Source organism: Eufriesea mexicana, unplaced genomic scaffold (genome assembly GCF_001483705.2).
Source record: "Eufriesea mexicana isolate 0111107269 unplaced genomic scaffold, ASM148370v2 scaffold739, whole genome shotgun sequence".
Classification (NCBI taxonomy): domain Eukaryota; kingdom Metazoa; phylum Arthropoda; class Insecta; order Hymenoptera; family Apidae; genus Eufriesea; species Eufriesea mexicana.
The window spans coordinates 509,414-536,181 of record NW_016908892.1 but is presented as its reverse complement, the minus strand read 5'-3'; the positions used below and the strand labels follow the sequence as shown (position 1 = coordinate 536,181).

Genomic DNA, 26,768 nt, shown 5'->3' with positions numbered 1-26,768 from the left:
TAAATTATCTTAGATATCTTTTCGAAAATTATTTAGACTTATCTACACGTGATTTTTACGGCTACCTTAATTATTTTATTCAATTACTCGGTCAATTTATCTATGGATCTTAATATAGATTTTTATCTATTTTATTTGAAGATGATAAGAGATTTTTGTGAAGCTTTGTTTGTTAATTTGTCTGCGAATGAAATACATTATCCGAAATTAATAGGATGTAACGGTGTTGGTAAATTATCTCGGCGATTTTTCTTAAAACTGTTTGAAGTTACGTACTCGTTATTTTTATGGCTCGGGTTAGGTTTGTTAGGTTCTTTCATATTATCTGAAATTAATAGGATGTAACGGTGATGGTAAATTATCTGAGAGATTTTTCTGAAAATTATTTGAACTTATCTGCTCGTTATTTTTATGGTTGCGTTAATCAGTTTACCCAATTACCCAATCAATTTATATCCAAGGATGGAATTCTATTCGAGATTCCCCGACGATAAATTTCGAGTGAAATAAATATTAATCGGATCTAAATAATTTCCTCGTTTATGAATTATTGCCACGATTACCAGCTAAAGTAGCGTACATTAATTCTCAGGACGGCTTATCGATAAATTTGACATCGGCCATTCTCAAGGGGCTAAAAAATATGGTTTATTGTTCCTTGTAAGTGAAAAGTTCCGAGGTTAGTTAATCATACGTTACACGAAATAATTAGAGAACTCCATTGTGCAAATCTCAATCCGGGCTCTGCTCAGGCATAATCATGATTTAATTGAAGATACCATCAAGTGAAGTTAATTATTGTGCACCCGTCAGCATTAATATCGCATGAATGTTAATCAAAATCGTAACGTTTACGCCGGTCAAAGTAATTGGAGGATCGTTACTGTGGCATAAGCATCGCTGCAATTTAATTTAACCTACCATGAAGTTAAACCTTACCGGTAATGGTAATTCGAATCGTTATGATTACACCGTTCACAATAATTACAGGATACTGGCGAAACGATTCTGTATTTTAAACAGTCTGTCAGGGTACCATAGCTTTTCATCTTCGGCCTCTTGCTTGGCACGAAGGGCCGAAAGTTCTCCGAACAAATTCCAACATTCCGAAAATCACAAATTAACACTTCGCTTTTAATCCCAATCTATCTACCAATTTCATTCTATTCCATATTTATTCGATAAATAATTATACCATCTATTCTATTATTCTATTTATTTAATTTATATCAAGATAATTAACTCGTCATTAGTTCTTCCTGTCAAGTCTCGTGATCATAAGTTATACTAATCATCATCGAATTGTAGTGCCCATAGAGGTTAGGTGGCAAAGGTAGAAATAGCTAATTACGTTCCTCGCGTTTTGACATGAACAAAATTCTCAAAATTTCCAAAATTTTTATCCACTTTTATCGCGGATGGAATAGCTATATGATGATCGATGTACAATTATAATTATAACACTACTTCGATGTATAATTTTTCATAATTAAATCGTAGTGCAAAGAATTAAAGGGTTAAGGGATTAAGAACGTACAAAAATTCGAAAATTAGCATTTTGTTCCTTTTTTTCCGCCATAGCACTTGTAATTCTTTGCGAAGAGAGCTAAGCGAAACTAATTTTTGTGGCAGGTGACTATAGTGACTGTATATCGCGTGTAGATGGCGTCTTGTAGTTGGCGACTGTATTCACCCGTCGTGTGTAGATGGCGTCTTGTAGTTGGCGACTACGGTCATCCGTCGTATGTAGATGGCGTCTTGTAGTTGCTGACAGTAGTCACCGGTAGTAACGAAAGGGTTAACATTGTTTCAGGGCACTCGTCCAATCCGACATATATTAATACTCCACCTATATCCTACATCGTTAAATATCATAAACAACAAATAAAAAAAAAAAGAATAGGAAAAATTTGCGAAAAACACCCCATACGATCCCAGTATACCGAACTAAGCTGCCAGTAGAATGCAGCGTTCATGCTCAGACACCCGTCACCGTTCCACCGTCCATTCCTTTGTCCATCCTGCCGAATGCAAACGGAGGATCGTCGATCGGAAGGAGGCGCGTGTCGTTTACTACTGTTCGCCTTACGAGGTATTCCAAATAGCCGAAGGCATTCCAAAGATGCGAGGCATTTCGAACAACCGAGTTTCACCATTCCGTCCGACCTGCAGCTCCTTTGCTCGGCCAGCTCAGCTCGCTTTTATCTTCCGAGAAGGCGATCACGGGAGCAGAGAGAGGATCAGGCTAAAGATATTCGAGTAGATTTTACGGCTGCTCCGGGGCACAGGCGATATTTCACGCCTCTGAAACGCGGAAAAGGGGATCCACAGAGGAATCCTTCGGGGGATAGGGGATTAATATACGCGTCTCAGCGACTGTCTCTAGCGATATACGCGAAGAATTGACAGTGAAGGAATTTTTCAAGCTGTGTTTAAATTCGAGGATTCCGTGGAACTCCATTGGGTCAAATGAATTATTGCTGTGAGTATTAATATTTAACAGTGACCTTAAGGGAGGGTCTTATGGGAGTATTGTAATCTGACTCAAAAAAATCGAATTCTTTTTTTTTTTACATTTTCTCAAAGCCTATGTCTTCGAAAATGTCCATGTAAAAAGATTCATTTGAGTTCATGAAATTAGCAAAATTATAGGTGTTCGAAGTGCGACGTATAGTTATTGTACCATGGATAACGAAAACTTTGAAGGCGATTTTCTAGAAACCATATTTTTTGAATTATCTGACAGGATGTCTCGCATTTTATAGGACACCTCACTGAAATAGCTATAACTCCATTATTTCTACGAGTTCGAATTTAATATTTACGACATTCTTAAAAACATGTCCCTTTAAAAAAAGAAGAAGAAAAAGGAATCGTATTTTTTGGTTCTAGGTAAAATCTAAGTCCCTTAAGAACACGTCAGGAGACGAATTTTTGTTAGACGGGGGTTGAATCCAGTGTACTATTATTAAAAATGACACCAGGAAATTAAGTAACATTGAAGAATTGAAATATCCTCCAGTATCCAATATCCTAAGGCCATTGATAAAAGAGTCAATAGATGGTAGTATAATTTTATACCTGCTGACACGTGAAGTCAGCGGTGTTTCAAAGAAGCAGTCCAGAAACGTTAGATATTATAGCCAAGGTTATTTCTCCTCCGCTCGGATCAAAGACTATTGCGTAGAAAGGCGGGTCCAAAAAAGGGTACCCTCGTGGGAAGAAGATTATCATAAGAAGAAAAGCGACGATCACGTTAGAGAACAAACACGCTTATACACTTCTAACGATGACCTGTCAAACCATCAGCATGAAAGCGTCATACATAGGTTTCGTTAAGCAAGATTCATCGATGTGGTAAAGGGACGAGGCTGAATTGGCCCTGCCTCCCCAATATATCTTAACCGGGACCAGAACACGTTCCATTCCAGTTCAATTTTCGTTTTCCATCGATCATCCTTTGTCCAATCGAGCAACTGTCTCCCCTATCAATCAACGTGTTTTCATCTGCCCCCACTAGCGCTTCGAACGAACGCCTGGTTCCGAGTCTCGCCGCTAGGGTCCCCCAGTCGCGCTCCTAACCTTAATCCGAAACTTTGTTCGTTCGTGAAAGAAAAGAATCAGCATCGGGGTCTGTATTATGATTACGAATTGATATAATTATATAATTAAGGGAATATGGAAGTGGTGAATGGTTTAAAGAGAAATTCTTTTTAGATCTGCGAGGTTTATAGGTTAGGTCAGCCATCTTGGACTTTGGGAATCGTAATGGCGAATAGGACAGACGAGGACGTCTCTCGATGATGATCTATTAAACTCGTTATAGTTTCTTATTGACATTTACCACTCTCTAAGATGAACGATGCTCGAGTTCAGCAAACACGGTCTTCTTCTTCAGGGATCTTCGTCTCTGACGTAGAAATATCCCTCGATCAGTCAGAGGCCGCCATTGACTTCTTGCGGTCGATGGTTCTCTAGAGACGTGGAGGATGATGAACGCGTGTATCCATACTGGACTGTGTTTCATGGTGTTTGCCATTGTCTGACTTCGATAACCAAGCTTTCCGCTTCCTACACATCAGTCGATCACGAAGTTATCGAAGTAGTCGAAGTTATATCGTATCTTGGTTGCTCGTGATGAATTGGACGAATTTTAGAAGTGTCCAGACTCTTCTGTTTCTAATTCCTTTTATTTAATTCCTCATTTTTCATTTTTTTCCTAACTTATTTTTCACTCAAATTTGCATAGTTTGCAAAAAATTTGGAGAAATCGGTCGTATGTAAAAAGTGTAATTAATTTAATACTTTATTTGTATTTAATTAGATTCTAAAGATGGATGTTAATTAATATATCAAATTTACAATTACCCAACAATGCGTGGAGTATCGAAGTAAAATAATTCTACGTCTTAAATTGCATACGATTTCTTATTCACTGTCTTAAACATATCGTCTATCTTATGACAGAAAGTCTTCGAATTACTATTTTCATGTAACAAAAAATCCCTTCCCGTACAATGACGAGTCTGACTCGTGATGAATTTTTGGTCCAAACGTGAATATCACGTGCCAGACTCGTGAACAGGAAGTCGGTCCAAACATGAATATCACGAGCCAGACTCGTGAACGGAACATTTTTCTAAATATAGTTTTAAAACTGCCATCTATTATAAAATATAATATATTTATAATATTTATAAATGGAAAAAGGATTGGAGTTTACTATCATCGATCTTTAGAATCTGATTAAATGGCGACTGAGGGTCGCCTCTCGAATGCAAAGGGTTAAGGGTAGTCATTCACACCAAACGTATAGCCTAAATGATCTATTTAAAAACTTTCATCAAAAATTCCGTCTTCAACGTTACGATTTTTCTGCTATGATCAATTTTTCGATAAAGTTTTACCTTTTTTTATTTCTTTAAAACTCTTCTTCTTTCACATTCACCAACCATTCGATCGTGGTTTAGCGTTAACTTTGCTAACAAGTTTTATTTTCGAAGAATACGAGTGAAATGTTGCAAAGCGAAGATAAATGGGAAAAATTGGAAATTTCGCTATCAAACGCTAGCTTTTCACTAGGCGCAACCACGAGATAGAAAAGCCTTGCTTCTGTCATTTGGAAGAAAGGGCGTAGAGTGAAGTATTCCGTTGTAAACAAAAATTCGCGAATATCAGTGGATATTTTGCTGTAACGAAAAAATCGCCGAGTGCAAAGGGTTAACTCTTCGACCCTGTCTGTGTTTAGACAGCCTGTGTCATTTCCACGCGATTATCCATTTCAAAGTATAATTTCGTCCGAGAACAATTCCGTCCGTGGCTAAACTCCGATCTCATCGTCGATAAATAAATAATGCATTCCCATTCGGACACCATGCGTCGAACCATCTCTATCCATACCTATAAAACACACGTCGTGCCTCTGGAAAGGATCTCGAGGCGAGCACCCCAGGAGAAGCTACCCAGAACGTTGTTTTATTACCGGCGGGGTATAACTCGATTTCCATGTTTTTACCACGATTTCCACGTCCCGTGGCGAAAAAGCGGCAGCCATAGTGGCGACTAACAAGAAAGAGCGAGTTCTGTCGAAGATATAAAAGTGGTGGTGGTGCACGGCCCTTTAAAGCGGCCGAGGAATCCCATTAAAAACGCATCGCCACGCACGTTTCCTTGGGCTGCTGCTGGCGTCCGTTTCTCACAGGGAGCGAGCTATGTGCCAGAGAGTTGGCCGTTTCATTGGACGCCTTAATGTCGGCAATAATTCGGTCGTTTCCTAGAACAGGGTGTCGGGAGAAGCGATGGGATGAGAGCCAACGCCGGGACGCTGCGTTTAGTCGATCCTGCGGTTCGATCCTTCGTTCACGGACTCGGCCGTCATAGGAAGCATCGACGTTGGTCCATTGACCGGCTCGTTAGTCCTACGTGATATCCACGGTCATTACCGCGTATCGAAGTATCATTTCCAGGCCATGATTATAGGAAGAGCACTCGCGGTCTTCCTGCCAGGTAGCCACGCGTATATATAGAAAGAGATCGCGTGGTCTGATGCAAAACCGTTCGTCTTCCTCCTTTTTCTCCCCTTTCCATCCTTTTCCATCCTTGCACATTTTTTTCCACGCTTCTTACCTTTCTCTCACGACGTTAAACGTGTCCCAGGCGTATAATTAAAGTCAAAATGAGATTGTTCGCGACACGAGAGGACTCTGGCTCGCCTCCTGTCTTCGTGCCTTTTAGCCTCGCGTCCGTTGCGAAACCGTGCCTCTTCTTCCACGCTTTCGGCCCACGTTCTACACCTCGGCGCTACAGCTTTCTGACTTTCGGTCCTTCACAGAGGATAATCGAGTTTGCTATTTCGTAACGCTCGTCGTTTCGGAGAGACAGGGATTTGCGTGCGATCGGGGCTGGCGAATTGGGAGACGGGTTTTAGGGTCGAGATCAAGGTGGGATCACTGAGATTCGGGTACAGGTATTGCGAATAGGAGGTGGATGACTTGTTGTGATGTGACGGGAGTTTGGTTTCACGTTTCGAGATTAGAATTATAATTGGCACATTCGTGACCGATTTTTGGTGAGAACTCGGTGTCACATGCGTATATACTTGTCAATTTTTATATTCTTAGGTATGTTATGTTATAGATATGTATCAATTTTCATATTCTAACTGCAGGAATAATCGAAGTCTCCTGTGAGACTGGCGAATATGCTCGAAAAAGAATCGTCAATTTAGGATTAAACGGATCGTCGATAAATTACTCTAACTCACGGAAAAATCATTGCAGAATCATGATTGTTAGCTTGAATTAAAGTTCCAAGTATCTACTTTAAGACGCCATGTTTTAATTTCCAGTTCAGTATTCCTTCGTTCCTCTAATATCTCAGATACACAATGATATAGCGTATTGACAGTTTTGAAAAATTTCAAAGTTCGACGTTTCCTATGTCCATGCAATAATTTTTTTCCAAGATATAACTTATACTGTCGCAAAGATTGGACTTTCCTCTTTAATTTAAAAAAAGGACGAAGCTTCTGCGATTTTTTCTCTCGAAGCTACATTATTTTAAATTCTATTCGTTGTCAAAGATTTCACCATTTATTATTTTCACGATATCCACCTAAACTCGAGTACTTTTCGATTCCGCAATTTTTCACAGTGCATAATAGCGCGAACTGTTAATCAACGTGCCTTTAATACCTACTTAACATCCCCACGACACCCTGTTACCGTATATCACAAGGGAAAATGTATATACCACTCTTCTTCGTCGGCAATACCAATATCAGACACCTACACGTCCCTCTGCGCGGCCATCAGCGTCTCATCCGAAAGCCATATATGGGTTCATAGCCGTGAAAGGATTAACTCCGTCTCTGTTATCCTGCTGCTGCAGGTAGCACCTCTTGCTCGCGTTCTCCGTGTCTCCTATGCCGCCTAATTCATAACCTCTCCTCGTCAGTCTTCCCTTGACAGAAGCAAAACGGCGCCAAAGAGGAACGGCCTTGACCGGCCAATAGGTTTCGCTCGTGCCACAGCTCCGAATAGAAAAACGATCTCGGTCCACGTGAGCAGATCCACGCTCCGAGTGCTCACGAACAGCCGGATGACGACGTAAACAGGATTTCAGGGAACTCGTTAGAGAGAGGCAGGCACGCACGCTCGCCTGGCGACCTCAGGTCCGCGTAAATTACGTATCCACACGGGCTGGAGAGGACCCTGGCCCATCCGGAAAGGGGAAAAGTCCGGGAGAGGACGCGGAGGATGATAAGAGGTGGCACCTTCTGCGAGGAGGCCGCTGCTCTCTCGCTCTCTCTCGCGCCTTTCTCCCGCTTCTCTCCTAATCCCGGCGATCTTTCGAGCCCGTGGACAGGACGGAATCATGTCAGCGACCTCGCAAGGCCTCGCCAAGGTCGTACGTTGAGCTCTCGGCCTGGCAGCAGCAGCTATTCACCACCACTATCGCGACCACCACTGTTCGTGGCAGCGCCACCACTATGCCAGCTCTGCCACTCCGATCTGCCGACTTCGTGACTAATTTGCAGACGAATAAACCTCTCCTTCTATCCTTCCTTCTTTTTCTGCCCACGTCCATGTTTGCTGCTGAAGCTTCTGCCACTTCTTCTTGGTCCTCTTCTCTTTCTTCCTCTTCTTCTTCTTCTTCTTTAGCGGTGCTGGCTGCTGCTCACTCTTGCCAACCTTCTTCTCCTCTTTCTTCTTCTTCTTCTTTTTCTTCTTCTTCTTCTCTTGGTGGGTCTTCTGCTTCGTCTTTTGCTGCTACACACCCGACAAGACGTGTTCAGGAGTGATACTCACTGCGGGTCGAAAGTTAGGGATTAGTTGTTTTAAGTGCTGATTGTGGCCGGGTGATAACGTCAGTCATTCGAGTGTTTCTGACTTGAAAAAGGTTTATTAGGTTGCCTCGATATTAAACATCGCGTTACATTGTACGGGGACCGTATCTCGCATCGACGGTGAGAAATTACACCAAATAATGGAGTAGCAGGTACGATCTTTCAATCGGAATTCTATTCAGGTGGTATGATTCAGGCGCAATTGACAGGTTAATAAGACGACGTTGTATAGGAGCTTCGGGATGCAGAAGCGAATCGATATTCAAGATTTATTTATAATACCACGGTGTCTGTATGTTTAGAACCTGTTTTTATTATTCTACAGTATAGCAATTATTTTCGAGGCCCTTTCGAAGGAGAAAGGATGTGACAGCTGACTGGGTTCTGGAATCGTTTGAACTCCGATTAGGTCTGACCTGGTTTCGAAATACGAAGATTTCTGTTGTTCCAATGGTGCACAAGTTTATTGGAAAATATTTCCCAAAATATTTAACTGAGTGAAATACAGTTTTCACTTGACATCTGACGAGGTTGGTACTGTCCAGTTTCAGTAGTAGTAGTTCAAGTATTGGAATCTTTAAATTTAAATTAACATAAGACCATGTCTTTAAATTATTGCTTTGTGACGAGTCTAAAGATTTCGAAAGGAAAGAGCTCTGACGTTTGATGATATCAATTATGACTATCTGTGCTAGATAGATCAAATTTCTATTTTAATTTCTGAAACATTTTGAAAAATAAATATTCTACGAAGAGCCACAGAGAGAATCCTCATTTGTCTCTATCCTAATGAGGCTACCATATCTTCTCGTGTATAGAACAGTGTCATCTTTGTCGTCCTTAATTTGGAGCCTGCTGTAGTTCACCTGAACAGATGACTTCTGAGAAACCTACAGATGAGCTTGTAAAAAGCACCACAATACTTGTCTCGATGACAAATTAGTGGTAAAGACCTTTCATAAGCCCAGTTCCAAGAATCAGTGACCACATCAGCTAAAGTCCAAATCCCTATACCTCTGCAATCAGTCTGTTTCACCTATCTAACACCTCTTTCTAATCCAACTTGCACTGTCTCCACCCTCGAACACTATGGATCCATCCACCCAAGTCAGACCTGTGTTATAATATCGTTCAACAAATATTTAATATATTCGTTTAAATATATTACCCACGATTAACAACTTGGGATTTTATTTTAAGAACCATGAAGACGTTATTGTGTCGGGATTTATGGCATAGTTTAGAGCTATACCTAACGAGTACACGCTATTTTTTTCATCAGAAAATATTGAAAATTGTCGAAGATATAGCTAGTTCGGTAGTGCCCTAGTAAATCCTGGAAGCAACGGAATCCCTGCAACGATGGTGTCAGATGTGCTGCACGTTGCAGGCCCACAGTGACTTTTGGGTCTCAGGGCCCTTCGCTGTTGGGCGTCCATCAAGAGGTCGTGCTACGGGTTTTGCTTTATAAGATCCTTCTGTTTTCTGGTCAGACTCAGTCTTAACCCTTTGCACTCGGCGATTGTTTCGTTACAGGAAAATAGTAATTCGAAGACTTTCTGCCATAAAGTCGACGATATTTCTAACACGGTAAATAAGAAACCATATGCAAATTAAGACTTAGAATTATTTTACTTCGGTATTCCACGCATCGTTGGGTAATTGTAAATTTGATATATTAATTAAGATCCATCTTTGGAATCTGATTAAATGGCGACTGAGAGGCGCCTCTCGAGTGCAAAGGGTTAACACTAGGTTTATGGACGCTATCTGTATATCTATTTCTAAGGACACCTGTCAAATTGACGTGCTTTTTCTTTAAACGATTAGTTCAATTTAAAAACAATTATATATTATATTAACAGTCTTAATATAAGTTAACTAAATCTGTCACCATCGTATAATTGGAGCAACCCTTCCGTTAAATTGACGGGTTTCGTAAATCTAATCTTAAACTCGGTACAGTATGGAGGGCATTATCGTAATTCATTAGGACACGTACACTCTTTTATATTTGCGTAAGTGTAATTTTCACTAAACTTTATATATTTCGTTGCTACGCTATTGGATAGGGTTGATTCCCGACGAATTTTAATAACCGCTGCAATTTCATACGAGAAACTACAAGGCCCAATCTATCCGTCACAGACGAACGGGTGACGTGATCTGGCCGATGGACGGTGTGCCAAAGCGGTTCGTTCGATTAGCGGTAGCAGGGAGGGCACGTAGGCCCCTGTCCCGGGTTATCGACACACGACCCACCGTTTCTCGCGGAATTTATCATCGGTGCAGAGCGGCCGCTGCCGGCCAGGCCGGCGCTGTGGATATCGTAATCGGATATCCAGCTAGCCGGCTGGCGCCATTTTATTAAATCGTCCTCGCGGACCGCGCGCCATTCCCGGGCCCGGGCAAACCAGTTTACGATAACTTAACTCGCGTACACGAGCAGCGAGCATAACGACCGGCTCGCCTCTTCCTCGCCTCGTCGTTTCTTTTCCTCGTGGGCCCGCGTGCGCGTCGTCTCGCTCCCCGCTGCTGCCCTCTACCTTGGTCTCGGGGACCGTTCGCGTTCGCCTCTGTCCGCGGTGAAAAAGCCGCGCCAAGGACGCCTCGCATTATCCGCCGCGGCCCATGTGCACGGGGCCTTATGGCACGTTCACACGGCGCCTGGGCCAGTTGCGACACGCTGGGCCCGGCTAGGTCCCCGGAGAGGGCTACCGTGGCGCCAGGCGCCTCATGGCGACCAGCTTCTTTGCGTGCCAGCCTCACCCCGCCCGTATCCGCCGATTGATGCCTCTGGCCATGCCTCTGGCGGCCGAGAGGGACATTGAAATCATCAATTTTCACGATAATAGCGGATATCTGAACGCTGAGCCGCCGACGTCGGTGCCAGGGAGGCACACCGGTTCAGGATGATGATGACTCTCGCGTGCGAGTCTCGTTTCACTTGGCGAAAAATAACCGCTGTTGATGGCGCTTTGATTTACCTTGTTGCTTTTGATGGCTTTATGGTTGTGTTGGGCCAGGCTGATTGGTTACCCAGTCCGCTGGCGTGGGAGTGCGTTTTGTCGTTAACGAACTTGCTTTACGATCTTTTCACTCCAACACTGTCGAGGTTGCAGGGTGAGAGATCGCTCGTTATTGGGTGTTGATAGGCTCCGAGACTTTAGACCACGAGAAAACAATTTTCGGATGAAACTACTTAGGAATTCTGAGATACAAGATCGATGTTTTCAGTATCGCAAGTGCACCTATGAGCCTCTTCGCTCAGAGTCTAATTTTCTTGCGATAAAATGACTTCGCTCAAAGCGACGTCTGGCTATTAACCACTTGCGCTGGGAAGACGTGTCACGCACGTCGTAATGCTTTTGTCACAGAATCGCCAATGACGTGGTATACACGTTAAGCAATTGTTACAGAAACACTGGACCGTTCTGGCACACGCATCTGTGAATTTCTTGCCACCGCAAGCGGTTAAAAGGTTAGGATTCGCAGAGCTCTCGGAGGCAAGAATGGTCAAAGTCGTAAAGTTCCCAGGGACCAAACTGTCAGATCAGAATCTTCCAATCTGTTCAGCATCTCGATATCAACATTGATATTAAAACGAGTTCAGCAATCCCGAGTTAACATCCGACTGTCGAGAAGTTAGGGTTGAAAGGTGTCCCGAATAGAATCATCGCAGCCCCAAACCTTAGAGCTCGGTTTCATCGTTTCATCATCAACGAGTCCTCTGCCTCCGTGGGGTCTTCCGGAGCCAACAGCCCCAGACATAATTACAGCGCGTGAGATTTATGCGTATTTACGAGGGGCATCGTCCAGCCGGGTCTCTGTATAAAATTCAGAGACGTCCAATTATTCGTGGCATCAGGCTGGACGCCCATCATCGCAGCCATCTCTCTAGGAGATCCGCCACGGACCATCGCATGAGTGAAACGCGTCGTTCCGTTCCGATGTTCCAGTCGATCAATCTGCAGTTGTAACATTGTATCCCCGTTGGCGTCACGGTTCCAGGACGGACGCGATAAGTATCTGGATCCACGACTGATGCTGTCCTCCCCTTCGCGTTCCCTTGTCTTTTCCCTTCTTTTATTCCTCTCTCTCTTTTCTCCCTCTTTTTGCCTTGCTGGTATTCCTTGGTATTCTTTCGCTTCGGAACACGTCGCGCTGAAAATAATAGCGACGCCGGCGAAAAATACGACGAGGTATTGTAGCACTGCGGGGAGAATAAGAGATTTTTCTCGAAACCGATTGGATTGCTGGGTCGGCAGGAGCTGCGTCTGTGAGTAAAGTAGGGTGGCTTGCTCGGACAATTGATGAACTTTCGGGTGTCTGGTCTTTGGCTTCGATGATGGCAACGTAGATGAGCCAGATGATCCCGCGAATTACGAGATTGCAGGGGAAATTTGGTGATTTTATTTCAAAAGAATTGCACTCTTTGCACGATTTTTTGGCTACAGAAGAGTAGAAAAGCAAAGATTCTCTACTAAAAAACTGACGATACCTTTTCGAGCAGTAAATAAAGAATTGTGTAATAATAGAATTGTAGATGTTTCACTCTCTTCGAAAATCTTCATCCTGTCTGACTAGTACCTTGGCTGATATGATCTGTGAGTATTGCTTCTATGAGAGTGTGAGTGTTGGTTTTATATGTGTGAATGGTATTGAGGTAGAATAAATGAGTTATTTGGTATGATACAAATATAATATATGCGAGTGGAATCTAGTGTGAATGTTGATAAAAATTGTTTAGAAGAGTGTGCCAGAATGAAACAGTCACGTGAGAATCGTTAGAAACATGAGTTAATAAAAGTGGGAGAGAGAGAAAAGAATTTTCAAGATGAAGTCAATCTTTGTATTTAAAAATAGTTTAATAGTATTTAGAATTGTTGTCAATATTTAAATATTATTATGTAAATATATTAATTTGTTAACTGTTAAAAAACGTAGAAGAAATTGGTTTCCATTTCTATCCACATGATGACGTCCTCTATTTTCTAGTCCGCCATCTACATCGTGTTGCGAGCCGCATTCCACCCGAATCGCCGGTCGCAATTATATTCATACGCTTTATAAAATCGTAAAATGGTCAAGCCAACAGTCATTCCCCTTAATAACGATAATTATCATCGTAATGAGTATCCGTCCGTGTGAGCAGTAGCCGTCGTGGGCCTCTTTGCGCGAGGGGACCGACGTGCACACGCGCGATCTCTCCCTAGAGATGAGCGTTAAATCATAAATCCAGCAAACTGGCCGCGGGCCGCGACATAAAGCCCTGTTCGCACCTATGTGTAACGCGGGAACGCCGGGAATTTCGTCACGGCCTTCGTCGGATTTTCACGCACGAACGCCCCTTTCCGATCGCTGTCACGGCCTGCCCCACGGCCCTTTCTGTCCTCGAATCAGCGGCTTGATTTACTTCGCGAGGATCCCTCCTAGCTCTCGTTTCCTCGCCGGAGCGAGGGTGGTATTAACCTTGCGATTTTATCCTGCAGTGGCTTGTTCCTTCGTCGGAGAGGTTAGGTTAGGTGTGGCTGTAGGCATGGAAAGACGCGTGATGCAGGCTTACATCCGAGTTACCCTTGGATAATTTAGATCGATTTACATGTTCTTTGTGGTGCTGATTACTTGGTATACAACTCGTTGGGAATATTGCCATCCTAACCTCCAATCTGTATATTAGTCCCCGAGTTAGGTTAGGTGATGAGCTGTTGCAATCCCGGTACTGTTATTTGTTGGAAATAATGGGATTCTAACCTCTCGTCTGATTAATTGTTATTTTAAGTATTATACCAGGGATTCATCTTTTGGTTATTTGGTTATTAAGGTTAGTTACCAAACGACGGTAGCGCCATTACGGCCGTGTGCTAAAAGTACCGTGACTCTGATCTTTTGTTTATGTAGTTACATGATCTGTTGGAAATATCACGATTCTAATCCATCTCTTATTTAGTTAACGAATCGAGTTCGCCATTGAGCGACGGCAGCGCCACACTGCGGTCATTCATTGAAAATATTGGATTCTAATTTCCTGTCGATTTGGTTACTTAAGTCGGATTGCATAGATAATAAAACTTTTTCTTCTTTATCTTCGTACCTCGAATATACTTAGACGTCGACTTGCAAGCATTTGTAAGGATCTATTAGATCCTTTTCCTCGTACAGATCTATTCGATCTATATCGATCAGTTCTCGTGTCCAATACAGAATAATTGGGCATTATTCTTCTCAAAGAAATTATTTAAATTCAAGAAACTCTACAATATTGTCAAGCTATAATTTCCAAATAATCAGGGTGTCTACCAATGTTCTCGTCATAAACGACAGCTTCCTGTACCCACCACTAGGCGGCTACGCATCGAAACTTAAATTCCCACTAACCTTCCTTCCACTACGAATATATCTTTCGATTTGAAATATACTTTTTCTAAATCCAAGTCGGGAAATCAATTTAACATCATCACAGACACGTCCCAACTCAAAATCACCCTATCTCTTAAAAACAATTCCCGACATAACCTCAAAGGTGTCTTTAACGCTGAATCGCTCACGATCAAATATCGAGAGACCCAAAAGGAAGAAAAATTTTCAAAAAATGCATCGAGATAACAAAACATCGCAGAATATCGATTACGCGTGCATATTATATACTATATTTCAAATATTATACCGTATATGTCAAAAACAACCGTAACGAGTTATCGTCAACGGGATGACGCGGAACAGAGAATTTTGAAAGTTTAAAAAGGGTCATATAAGCTAAGTTTATCGGTGAAATCCAGTATCCGCCGATACCCGTGTGTATCCACCCTTCGTTCCACCCCGTTTCACCCCGTGGATGGCGCGCTCCATTAATCTGACAACGGACGGCTTCATTCTCGGCGACGGTGAATTAAACGTCTCGCGAAAATTCATTATCGCCGTGGAATGGCGGCAAATACGGCGAATCAGCCGGCCGCCGGAATCGATGCTAATGGAATTATCCGCGCAGCTGGGCTAACTCGATTCGCCGTCCGTTTTCGCCTGGTAATCGCGTTAATATCGGCCCCGGAGACAGAAAGGCTGACCTCGGCCTCTCTGCCGACTTCGTTAAACGGCACACGTTTTCACCTTTTCGCGAGACGCGTCCGCCGGTTCGTTAAGAGGAAAAAGGAGGCTTTCCCAGGTCTCATCGTGCCTGCTGTTCGCGCATCAATCGAATTATGGCCCTATGCAAACTGTTGCGACTTCCGGCGACGATACTTGGCTAGTTTCGGCAGTTCCAAGGGTCCACGGGAGTTGTTGAATGACAATCGAAGCTCGCACCACGGCTAATTAGCAATTGCTCGAGGGTCCACCTCCGTTTGCAAGCTTCGCGTGGAACTTCGCCATTTTTGGGACTCAGACGAGCGAATTACGCGGAGGAAATCGATTAATGCTCTCTGTTAGGAGAACGTAAAGTTTAGGTATGAAATGATATTATTTTCGTAATAATAATGATACTTTTGTCACAATACTACGTTAAATGTCGAAAATTTCACTATTATTGCACTCTGGAAGGGATAATAAATTATTCCTCACGTCTAAAGCGACATTATTGTAATCCTGCTAAGAAAAATCGACTTCTTTGGGATTTTTTTTAAAGGAAACTATGATACATTTTAATATGCAGTTTTTGGATTTAGATTTATTTATACTTGAAGAATATTCCCAATTTTTGTTCAACGAAATTATTGAAAACTGTGGAAATTATATATAGCCTTAGGTAAAGCGTGTTTTTAAAAACTGGGTCGAATGATTTACACGATTCTGGATCATCTGATTAACTGAAACGAAAAAACTAGAATGCATCTTAATTAGTATACACACGGGCATAGCACGAACTATAGAGACAGCGAAATTTAGAAAAATTTAAAAAATGGCGGCATTTTGAAATTTAAATATCGATTTTGCTTGTGCTTCTCGTCCCGTGGATGGTAAAGAAATAAATAACAAAATAATTGTACGAACAATTGTTCAAATGATTTCAATTAAATAATTGTTTAATAGAAATAAATTAGTATATCTATTTTTAAACATATCAAGAATTAAATAAATAGTGAAAACAATAATTATTGTTACAAATGTTAAAATAAAATTATATAGATAAATTAAATTATCCGATTAAAAACAAATTTGAATTTTGAAAGTAATACATATTTCATATTAAAATTTCTAATACTAGAAATAAATTCTATATTCTCGAATTTTAAATTCATTACACATTTCTGCCATATTGAAAATTTTTTCCTTCTATTATTAAAATTCTACATCCACTAAATGAACGATTTAAAGGTAAATAATTTTTCTGTGAGGCTCCTGATAAAGAAATTGGACGAAACATAAATGTCACGGTCATTTCATCATCGTCATTGTCAATTTTCGCGTATGTTCTTCCCAGTAATGTGTTATTCTTAGTCTTGTTCAGACGAGATTGCTCGACTCATGATCGACGCTGCTGTTGACTATGGCACGTGCCACCCTAACCCCAATGCTAAGCAAATCGATAATTTCTTTTTTTACTGGTAGAGTGATAGCAAAGATCCCAAGATTACCTCTTTTTAATCGATATCCAGTGACCCGTAGTTAGACTGAAACCCACGCAAACCCCACGAGCCAACTGCGGGGTTTGCGTTATCCCAACTGAGATAATGGTTCCGCTAAAAGCCAGATAAATGAATCGAAACTCGCCCTATCTATCTCCTCCACCTGCCCCACGCACGAGAGAAGAGTAATTTCTCTAAAAACCACGGCCGTTCCCTCTCGCAACGTCTAATAACACCGTCAATCACGCACCACCTTGCTCACCCCTGTCTCGCCGTTTTCGCCTCCTTAACTCGGGGTTAATTCGCAATTAAACGCTTGACACTCGCGAAATAGCGACGCGAGCCGCGTAAATTAATTGCCAGCTGAGAACGGTGGCCTCGATCGAAGGGTTCAACGATAACGTCTGATAAGAGAAACTGTTATCCACCTGTGACAGGTACGTAGCTAGCACCCGACGTGCCGGCTGCCGTGGAAGGGCCCAGGGGCGGAAGGGGTGTAGGAATCGAAGAGGAAGTCGACACGAGGATACGCGTAATTTTCGCTAATGATCGTATTGGCAATTAGTTAAGGCCTTTCTATAAATCTCTCCTAACTAATTACCCTTTACACTCCCAACCCTGGAAGAAGACCACACGGGCCGCGGTTCGAGCCGCGCTCGCAGTTAAACGCTAATTATTATCCTCGTACGCGATAAATTAAACTGCCAGACGCCATGGGTACCGTCCAGAGAAGTACCTTTCGCGTACCTATGGAGAGCCATGGACCGCGTTACGGGGGGACACCGAACACATATTCGCCAGGCCGCCCTTAGCAAATTCAATTTACGCTATTGCGCGCGCCTCTGCTCGCCACGGGACACCGGATACGGAATATTCCTCTATGTCTCTATTCAGACCGTGGTGCAAGATGTTCCCAGGGATTTTCCAGGGTTTCGTTGAAATTTCTCGCGGAGGGTCTCTAAAATGATTTCAGCCTCGTTGTATTCGGATGCGTGATTTGTTGGATATGCTGGTGCAGGGATGTTTAAATAGTTCTGTAACTCGTTGACTGTCACGTCGAAATCACATGTTTCGTTCAGGACGCTATGAGAGTATTTTTATTATTTATAAAAATAATAATAAATTGGTAATATATGACAATATTCTTACCCAATGAAGCGATTATATTATTGGCGGTCATGGGTGACTATCGTGGACTTGGTAACAGTTGACAATTGACAACTGTCAATTTTCATTTAATTTTTAGAATTTTAAGTAGTTCAAGCGCTCTGGTCGTCAGTGACCATCGTGGCGACACAGGAGAAACCATGACAGTCAAAATGTTAACACTAAAAGTACCAAGCAGGTGTCAAATAACCCCTTTCAAAATTTACTTTACAAATGGTATATTTATTGTTATTTCTTTCGCTCATATGACTTTCTGTAAATTCTTATGTTATCTGATTATTTGATTTCTCGCTTTCCATTTTTCTCTTAACTTACTTTTTGCATTATATGCAAGGAGCGGCCATTTGACACCTTATAGTAAGAGTAGTTGTATGAAAAATATTAATTTGTTTAATATTAAGCGAGGCATTGCGAATAATTGTTTGGTTTGGGGCATTGTTCTAGGGACTTTGGAGAATTTATTAGTTGGTTCCCTAAAATTTATTTTGTAATATTACGCCTGGCAATTGTTTTATTACCTATGACAGTATGTTGACTCGTGTTTTATTTTAGCATCGTGTATCGTTCTAAAAATCATAGAGCAGTTCTCGGAAATTTATGATACATTTTGAAGCAAACTGTTTAATTTTGCCATATATCGTATGCCATATGTATCTAAGTTGGAACTCGGTTGGGATATTCTACCCCATTCACCATATTCACTAGACCTCGCACCCTCTGATATCCACCTATTTCGATCATTACAAAATTCCCCTAATGGAGGAAACTTTAAGATAAAAAATCACGTAGAAAAATTTTTCGCTGAAAAATTTGAGAAATTTCCAAGCTTCCTAAAAGATGGAGAAAGATTGTAAAACACAATGACACCCATATAACTTAATAACTTAATAAATATATACTAAAATTTAAATCTACCGCGTTTCGATTTTTCTCCAAAATCGGCACGAACTTTGCAAGAAAAATTAATAATTAATAAAATTTGATACAGCGAAAATGGGAAAAATAAAATTGTACTTTTTATTGCAACACAATGTCGTAAAAATATAAATTAGTACCATAGGAAGTTTGGAAATAATGTCAATAAATAGTCACACTCGATATCAAAGAATGCCTCGCAGGATTGCGATCTACCCACGCGTTTCATTAAATCAGAAATTCTCGAATCGAACCGGAGATCAAACGAACCTACGAAATACCAAGGTTCTCCCCGCGATGCTGAAACTATAGCCATTAGCAAGTACCTTTTAAAACGCTTACCGCTCGTGTCGCTAACGGTCCTATCCTTCCGTTTGTTGTTTCAGATTCCCAAATGGAGCAAGGGTACCGGTCCGAGGTCCAAGAAAGGGCACTGGTCGTATCCTTGCAGATGTTCAATCTGATTTTAGAACGTGGCGTGTCCTTGCTCAAGTCTCAGTTGGACAGCGGCGAGGAGCCGAGGATGGTTGTTAGCGAGGACATGCAAGTCCTTTTACCAGCTATCAAGGTATTTCCGTTATCTCTGGCATATCTAATGGGCCTCTATCAAGATCTCTTTTTCCTAGAAACTTTCACCCTACCGGGAAAAACCGCGCGTCATTCTAATTGCACGGATTTTAATCGGCGTGGAGAATCTAGGAAAAAAGGAGAAAGAGAGGAAAGGGAGAGAAAGAGACTCGAAACGTCACGCGTGTTCCATCGAGGCACGTTGGTTATCTCGATATTTAGATCTTTTTATTTCCCCCCTTGCCAGTGTTTTCTGCAAATATAGCATGTAATGTATGCAGCCGAGGATTCCTCGCCGCGTTATCCCGTGCATCGATCATCGATCGATGGACGAAGGGGGTCCCGACTCGAGAAAGTCCCTGCCTCCGTCGAGGATGATGAACAATCGTCGTTATGAGTCAACTCCGATTGTCTTTTCACAGACGGGCTAAAAATAACGCGGAGAATTACTCGGTGGTCAATCGACAGTGATGTTGCAAATTGATTTTTGATTAATCGTTTTAGCCGGATAAACGATGTAGCGAGCGCAGAGGAAATCGGTGTTAGGGAATGTGCAAGCTGGTGATGTATGCGCAGTGAATCCAGCTGGAGACGTGGCTTAGTCAGCTCACGTGCGGGTAAATCACGAAATGTTTCTTCCTTTTTCATCCGACAACTAGAGACATCAGCGAGAAGTATAAATAATTTTTTCACGGAACAAAAGGATCTTGGAGTAGCTAACAGGATATGTCCTTTGCTTCTATAGGTTTCATAATTCTCCCTGTTTTCTCAAATTTTTATAAACTACTAAACGGCGAGCTTTCGATACGCTTTCTTGTACAATTTCGTTTCTAAAATCTCAATTTTAGTTGGTTCCTTTTGTGGTATTGGTGGTTGGCAGCGCGTTTGCTACGGTAAGATAGTGGATCAAGGGGATGTTTAGGCTAGACTAGCAGTAGTGGGAGTAGAATGAACGAGTTCTTGGAATGCATGTGGAATTTTTGAGCAAAGGGATGTCAAAGGATTAGCTAAAGAGTGTCATAAGAGAGTTGCTATTGAGAGTTTTGTCGAGGGAATTTCTAAAGTTTGGCAGTATGCAGTACGACTGTATGATGTGCATAGGTATAAAAAGGGATGACAAGAGATTAGTCAAAGATTGTCATAAGAGAGTTACTATTGAAAGTTCTGTCAAGTGAATTTCTGGACACTTGGCAGTGTATAGTACCAGTATGTGATGTGCATAGGTATAAAAAGGGATGCCAAGGGATAAGTCGAAGATTGTCATGAAAGAGTAGCTATAGAGAGTTCTGTCAAGTGAATTTCTGGACACTTGGCAGGGTGTAATACAAGTGTGTCATGTGCATAGACACGGAAGGAGATGCCAAGGGATTAGTCAACGAGTGTCATAAAAGAGTTGCTATTGAGAGTTCTGTCAAGTAAATTTCTGGACACTTGGCAGTGTGTAGTATTAGAGTCTCATGTGCATAGGTATAAAGAAGAATGTCAAGGAATTAGATCAAGAGAATTACATAAGAGAGTGTCATGAGTTGTATTATATCTATTGGGATTGGACGGTGGCAATACTTATCGATAAATTAACAGTGATATAAAAATTCGCGAGTGACAATAAAGATGCGAATTATTCCTCGACTTATGACAACGCTCAACGATATTACGACATTACAACTCTGCTCATCTTCACAACTCAACGACAACTCGAATAATAACTGTCCTTCGACCGTTCCTCGCCTATTTCATATTTCTTTCCCGCCATATGCACACCATTTTCAAAATTTCCCTTAGCAGGACCGAATATCGTGTCATGTTAAGGGCCTGACGCATCGCTCAGGCCCAGGGTTTTCTCGATTGACCTAGGCCTCGCCATCTCGGCTACCTCCGTAAGTCTACGTATACATAGTGGAAAATATGCGACACTACATATCTGATATATAATAAATATTATTAAGAAAAATGGGAAAGCTCCATCCACGTTGCACACCCATCGCTACACTTTGCACGTCACACCGCAGTTGGATAACTCGACTCTCGATCTCGGCGACAACCTCAACGACCCAACTCCACCCACGACGATCTAAAAACAGCCCCTCGTCACATAGAAACTACACTGAACATCCACCAGGGCCACCGCGATTCATTACCGGTTTTTAATCGGCACACTGACCGCGTCTAGGCCCCGTGTTCCCCCAGCTTCCGTACGCACGTGTACGAATTTTTCGTGGAACGCCACCCGATCGTGGGCTTGTCGACGTTCTTGTCATCGCCATAATCCCAGCCCGAGAACGTATGCGCGCGCACGTGCGAGAGAGAAGACCTAAGCGGTCGAGGATTTATGAAGCAACGGTTGGTTCGCACCCACGCGAGGTCCGCCGGTGGCCGTTGTCAGGCCCAGGACCTGGTTCGTTCGTGTCCCGACTTATTATGCAACCCAGCGTTCGCGATTAATGCACCTATCGCACGTAAGCTATGCACGCACGCTCCATCGATAAAGGTCAGCCGTATGACAAGTCATTGGAACCGCGGCTTCGCCAGTTTCTTCCTGGTTCTCTCGAGCTGGTGCAGCCTTCAAGGATGCGTTCTGCCGAGGATGCGATACCATCGTAGCGGGATCCCTGGTGTTAGGGTGTCTCTGATTAAGAGACACTCGGGTGGACGTTGTTGGGGTAACTTGGTTTATTCGAGGATTTTTTCCCTGCTTTTTGCCGGAGATGTTGCAAAACGGAGTTGGCTCACTTATCACCGCGTCAAGTGTTGGCTGCTGTTGTATTTATCATTTCAACTTTGTATCGTGGAAGTAGAGATGTACAGCATTCTTTATTATGAGTTAATTTTTGTGGCCGCCATGTTTGTTGCAGAGCGTTGGTCAAGATGTTTATCGTAGTTTCAAATGATTTATGAAGTGAAGAGTATGGGGGTTGTCTTTGGAATAGGGAGGTGTTGGAAGATCTTGCTCAGAGGACGTGGAAGGATTTATTTTTCGAGGATCGTTGTGGAATTACCAGTACCAGGATGTGATTATTCTCCTGTCAATTTTATTGCAGCAGTTATGCAACCAAATAGTTTAGATATTTCAGCCGAGTGGGTAGGTGAGACTCCGGTTGCTAAAGTAATCGCATAATTGAGAGTGAATCTGCTTCTAAAGAATTCCGATCGTTATCGAAACGCAGAAATAATGACAACGGTTTCGCTCTTGTCTCGGGGAAGACCATTAATATTGTCGATAAAGTAGACGCGATACACGACTGCTGGCATACGATTCACTTTCTGGAGGATGGATGAACGCGATGGATGGAGTAAAATGTCTCCGTTCTATAAATAAAAACAGTTTCTCGCATTCCGAGATAGCCATCTTACAACGTCGATTCCTTTTTGTTGCAGATCTGGTGCGATTGGATGCTTTGTCACAGCACCGTCTGGAATCCGCCGCCATCTTGCACGGATTACAGAGTTGGGTAAGTCTCTCACTCGATTTATTTTAATGCAATTCAATCATTTCACTCGTAATTCAAATTAACCACTTGCGCTGGAAAGACGTGCCACGCACGTCGTAATGCCTTTGTCGCAGAATCGCCCACGACGTGGTATGCACGTCATCAGGCAATTGTCACAGAAACACAGGATCATTCTGGCACACGCGTCTGTGAATTTCTTGCCAGTGCAAATGGTTAAAAGGAATTATTTCCCCGTATTTCGGCTCTTTCTCAAATTCAGACATAGGGGAAACAAAAAGTCACTAAATCATAGTATGTTAGGTTCTACATATAACTATAAATACTCCATTCTGTATAATTCTCTACCCTATACCCTCGTATTGGCAAGAAACTCGTCAAAAAATTCGCAATCTCATGAAAGTTGATAAAATTCGATTTTCACTAGATTCCTTCTAGTAACTTAATTTAACTAGGTTCTTACAGTCGTTAGTATCGGTATATCGTCTATTACGAGTCCTCTATTCGCCAACATCCTCGCGAATTAACTATTCAAACGCTTCTAAACTCGCGCGCAACTTGTTGGCTACTCAAACGGCAATTACAAAATTCCCCAATCCAGCGAACGCGCAGTAGCCCAACTCTAGTACCGGATTAAAAGATTAATTCCTCGAACGAGCCATCCCCGAAAAGCCGCAGCCTCGGCCGTTTACGACCAAAAGTTATACATAATATCAGAAGTTGCCGGCGTTTCAGCCGGTTTTCGTCGCTTAAGCGGCAGCAATTCCCGCGCGCGGCCATTCGAAACTTTCTAGTTACCGCGGCGCGGCGAGCAGACTGACCATTAAACGTCAGCGGGGGAAACAAATTTCCCTAGACACAGCCTGGGTGTATTAGGATCAGTCGCTTTGCAGAAAGAACGCGAGGTATATCTCGAACTCGCTGATCCTGCGGTTTCGCGGTTTTGTGGTCTGAGGTAATAGATTTTGAATAGACCAATTCTCTGGAAAGAGAAAGAGAGAGAGAGTTCAGTCGGTAAGTGAGCGATGCATACTCTCGCCAGCAGATCACGCCACGGCCACAAATTATTCATTGCTAGAGGTTATATTTATTTATCTCTTCTTCTTTTTTCATTTATTTATTTTTTATTGTTGGTAAGCTTGGCGCGATTGGAGCGAACTGGAGGGAAGTCATGTTTGGTGACTAATTTATTTTCGCGGTCGATTACTCGCTGGTGCGTCGATTCAACGTAACCATTGTGATTACGTTCAATATTATTATTATTTTGATTATTTAATTTAACAATTTCTGAGAAATTTCAAGCATAATTTCGCGACCATGCGGCATATTATTATCGTTATTCTGACAAAAGAGTCTACGTTAAATTCAACCATCTCTGATCCCAATATCGAAACAAATTTTAGTCACGAGAACTGATAAAATTGACGGAGAACGCGATAGGAAGAAGATTTCTACGTGCACAGTTACACTTTCTGTACTCGCGAATATAGTTATCCGTGGAAGTATCCTTTGCCTGTCAAACGCAGCTTCTAATGAAAACGTCCAACCGAAAGCCTCGACGCGGTGTCTTGTTCGTTGAGCCGGTGATGGCTCCTCTCAGACAGAGACGGGACCACCATTAGTTACGTTCAACCACCGGCCACGCAACGGAAGATCAAGCATCCCAGAAGACAAGACCCCCGCGAGGATAAGTTCGTTCGAACAATTAAGCGGTTTTCAGCGAAATTTCGCGTGCTGACGGTCGCGATAAATCACGAGCACACGCCACTATGGTGGTTCGTTCGTCGCGCGTGATGTCTCTAGCATCCCGAACTTCCTCCCGTCTGAGAAATTGATGCCCCGCGAAGAGAATTAATAGTCCAACACAACAGTCATAATTCAAAACACCTGAAGTGTCAACATGAATTAATAGTCGCGCGCCACGGCCACGAATATCTCACTGTTTCTCCATTCCTCTCTTTCGTCCACGATGGAGCTTCGGTGATTAATCGGTTTGACAAAAGCCCTGCACGGAGACGACGTCGCATTAGACGCGACTCGCGCATAATTGCGCGAGAAAGACAAAGCACTCGCGAGAGGATCGAGGATCTAGTTCGATAGAAGATGCTATCTAGAGCTGAGGAATTTGTACAATATTCGAGCTAACATAGTCTATAACACGGATTAATCCCTTAGTATATAGAACTTTTCTTCAGTGTCAAATATCCCTGCTAGGCTTGCAGCGTCCAAAGTTCGGACTCTCACCGCTAGATGGATACTGGAGGTTCGAGGTTTCTCGCAAGTCTTCGGAGAATTCTCGATTCTCATAAATACAAGTATCTATCTAGCCTAACTATCCTTGTTTAAGTCAGGGTCTGCTAGAAAGCCTTGTACTTGGGCTGACATGGTCTAAAACACGGATTAATCCGTTAGTATATTGAACTTTTCTTCAGTGTCAAATATCCCTGTTAGGTTTTGCAGCGTCCAAAGTTCAGACTCTCACCGCTAGATGGATACTGGAGGTTCGAGGTTTCTCGCAAGTCCTCAGTGAATTATCGATTCTCATAAATACAAGTATCTATCTAGCCTAAATATCCTTTGTTTAAGTCAGGGTCTGCTAAAAAGCCTTGTACTTGGGCTGACATGGTCTAAAACACGGAATAATTCTTTAGTATAATCCTTTGATCTTTTCTTCAATGTCAAATATCTCTGTTAGACTCCTGTTCTTCTTGGTTCAGCAATATTTCGTTATATATTTGGTCACATATTATATACATATATTTTACGTATGCATTATCCTTCAGAAAGGTATGAAAAATTATCACAAACTCTCGTTCTCTCTCTCAATCCTCGTTTCTCTGTTTTCACGAGCATCAGTTCATGAGCGTCCCGTCTAGATGGCTCTGTTGTAGTCTGAAGACGGACAGTGCTGCCACCACCTCTGGTAAGTTCGTTTCGATTTTGAAGGAAAATTGAAACGCGGGAGATTGGAATTTTAATAAATATGCCTGAAATACCATCTTTTAGTATATATTCGCTTGTCATTTGTTTTTAATCGTTCTGATATATTCAATCAGACCTGTCTTTATGCCATCTACCAAAAATCGGCACGATCTTTCCAAAAGACCCAATACAACAGCCATTGTGCTCGTATTACGAATAAATCACACACAACAAAGCAATCGAATCCAAGTCCCATTGGGCCGATCCCAATCCGTAGATCACTCGCGCCACAAAACGAGTATCCTCACTTTCCACGTTCACGTAATATACATTACACACGTATCACGAAGCTTTCGGCAAGCTGCCGTGGAACACGAACTACGTACACGCGATAAAACCTGGAATTGGACTCTTATTGGGCGAAGCCCGATCCCTAGATCACGCTCGGGTCCCAAGGGGAAGAACGCGGCACAGAGATCGGCAGCTTCCATCGAAGTCTGCTTCCAGCGAACCTGTTCCGTTCTCGAAACGTCGAGCGTGGGAGTGACTCATCGAAATAAAAGCACGCCGATGCAATGCAAAACACGGCCAGGTTCGAGGAAAGGCCGATCAACGTGTAATTATCTTCTTGCGTCCCTCCTCTCGATGATTGACAAAGGAGCCATGCCACGGAGTCGCCGCAGAGGATCGACTCCGTCGTTAGCGATCCGCTTGGAAACGGAGAAACGAGGGTCTCGTCAGCTTTGCACGTAGGCCGATAACGTGACGTCGAAACGAGTCACGGAAGTCCTGGCTCGTTTAGTACGACGGAAACGATATGAGGAGACTTGGCCTCGGCGGATG

The 26,768-nt window shown here is 42.5% G+C and overlaps 1 protein-coding gene across 1 annotated transcript in view; it reads left to right on the top strand.

Moving 5' to 3' along the window:
* The window catches only part of LOC108546631 (telomerase-binding protein EST1A), a 229,031-nt gene that overhangs the window by 112,518 nt on the left and 89,745 nt on the right, over positions 1–26,768 (top strand). Inside the window, 2 exon segments of the mRNA XM_017898834.1 lie at positions 19,377–19,558; positions 22,933–23,006. Of these exon segments, the coding sequence (XP_017754323.1) occupies positions 19,377–19,558; positions 22,933–23,006 (256 nt within the window).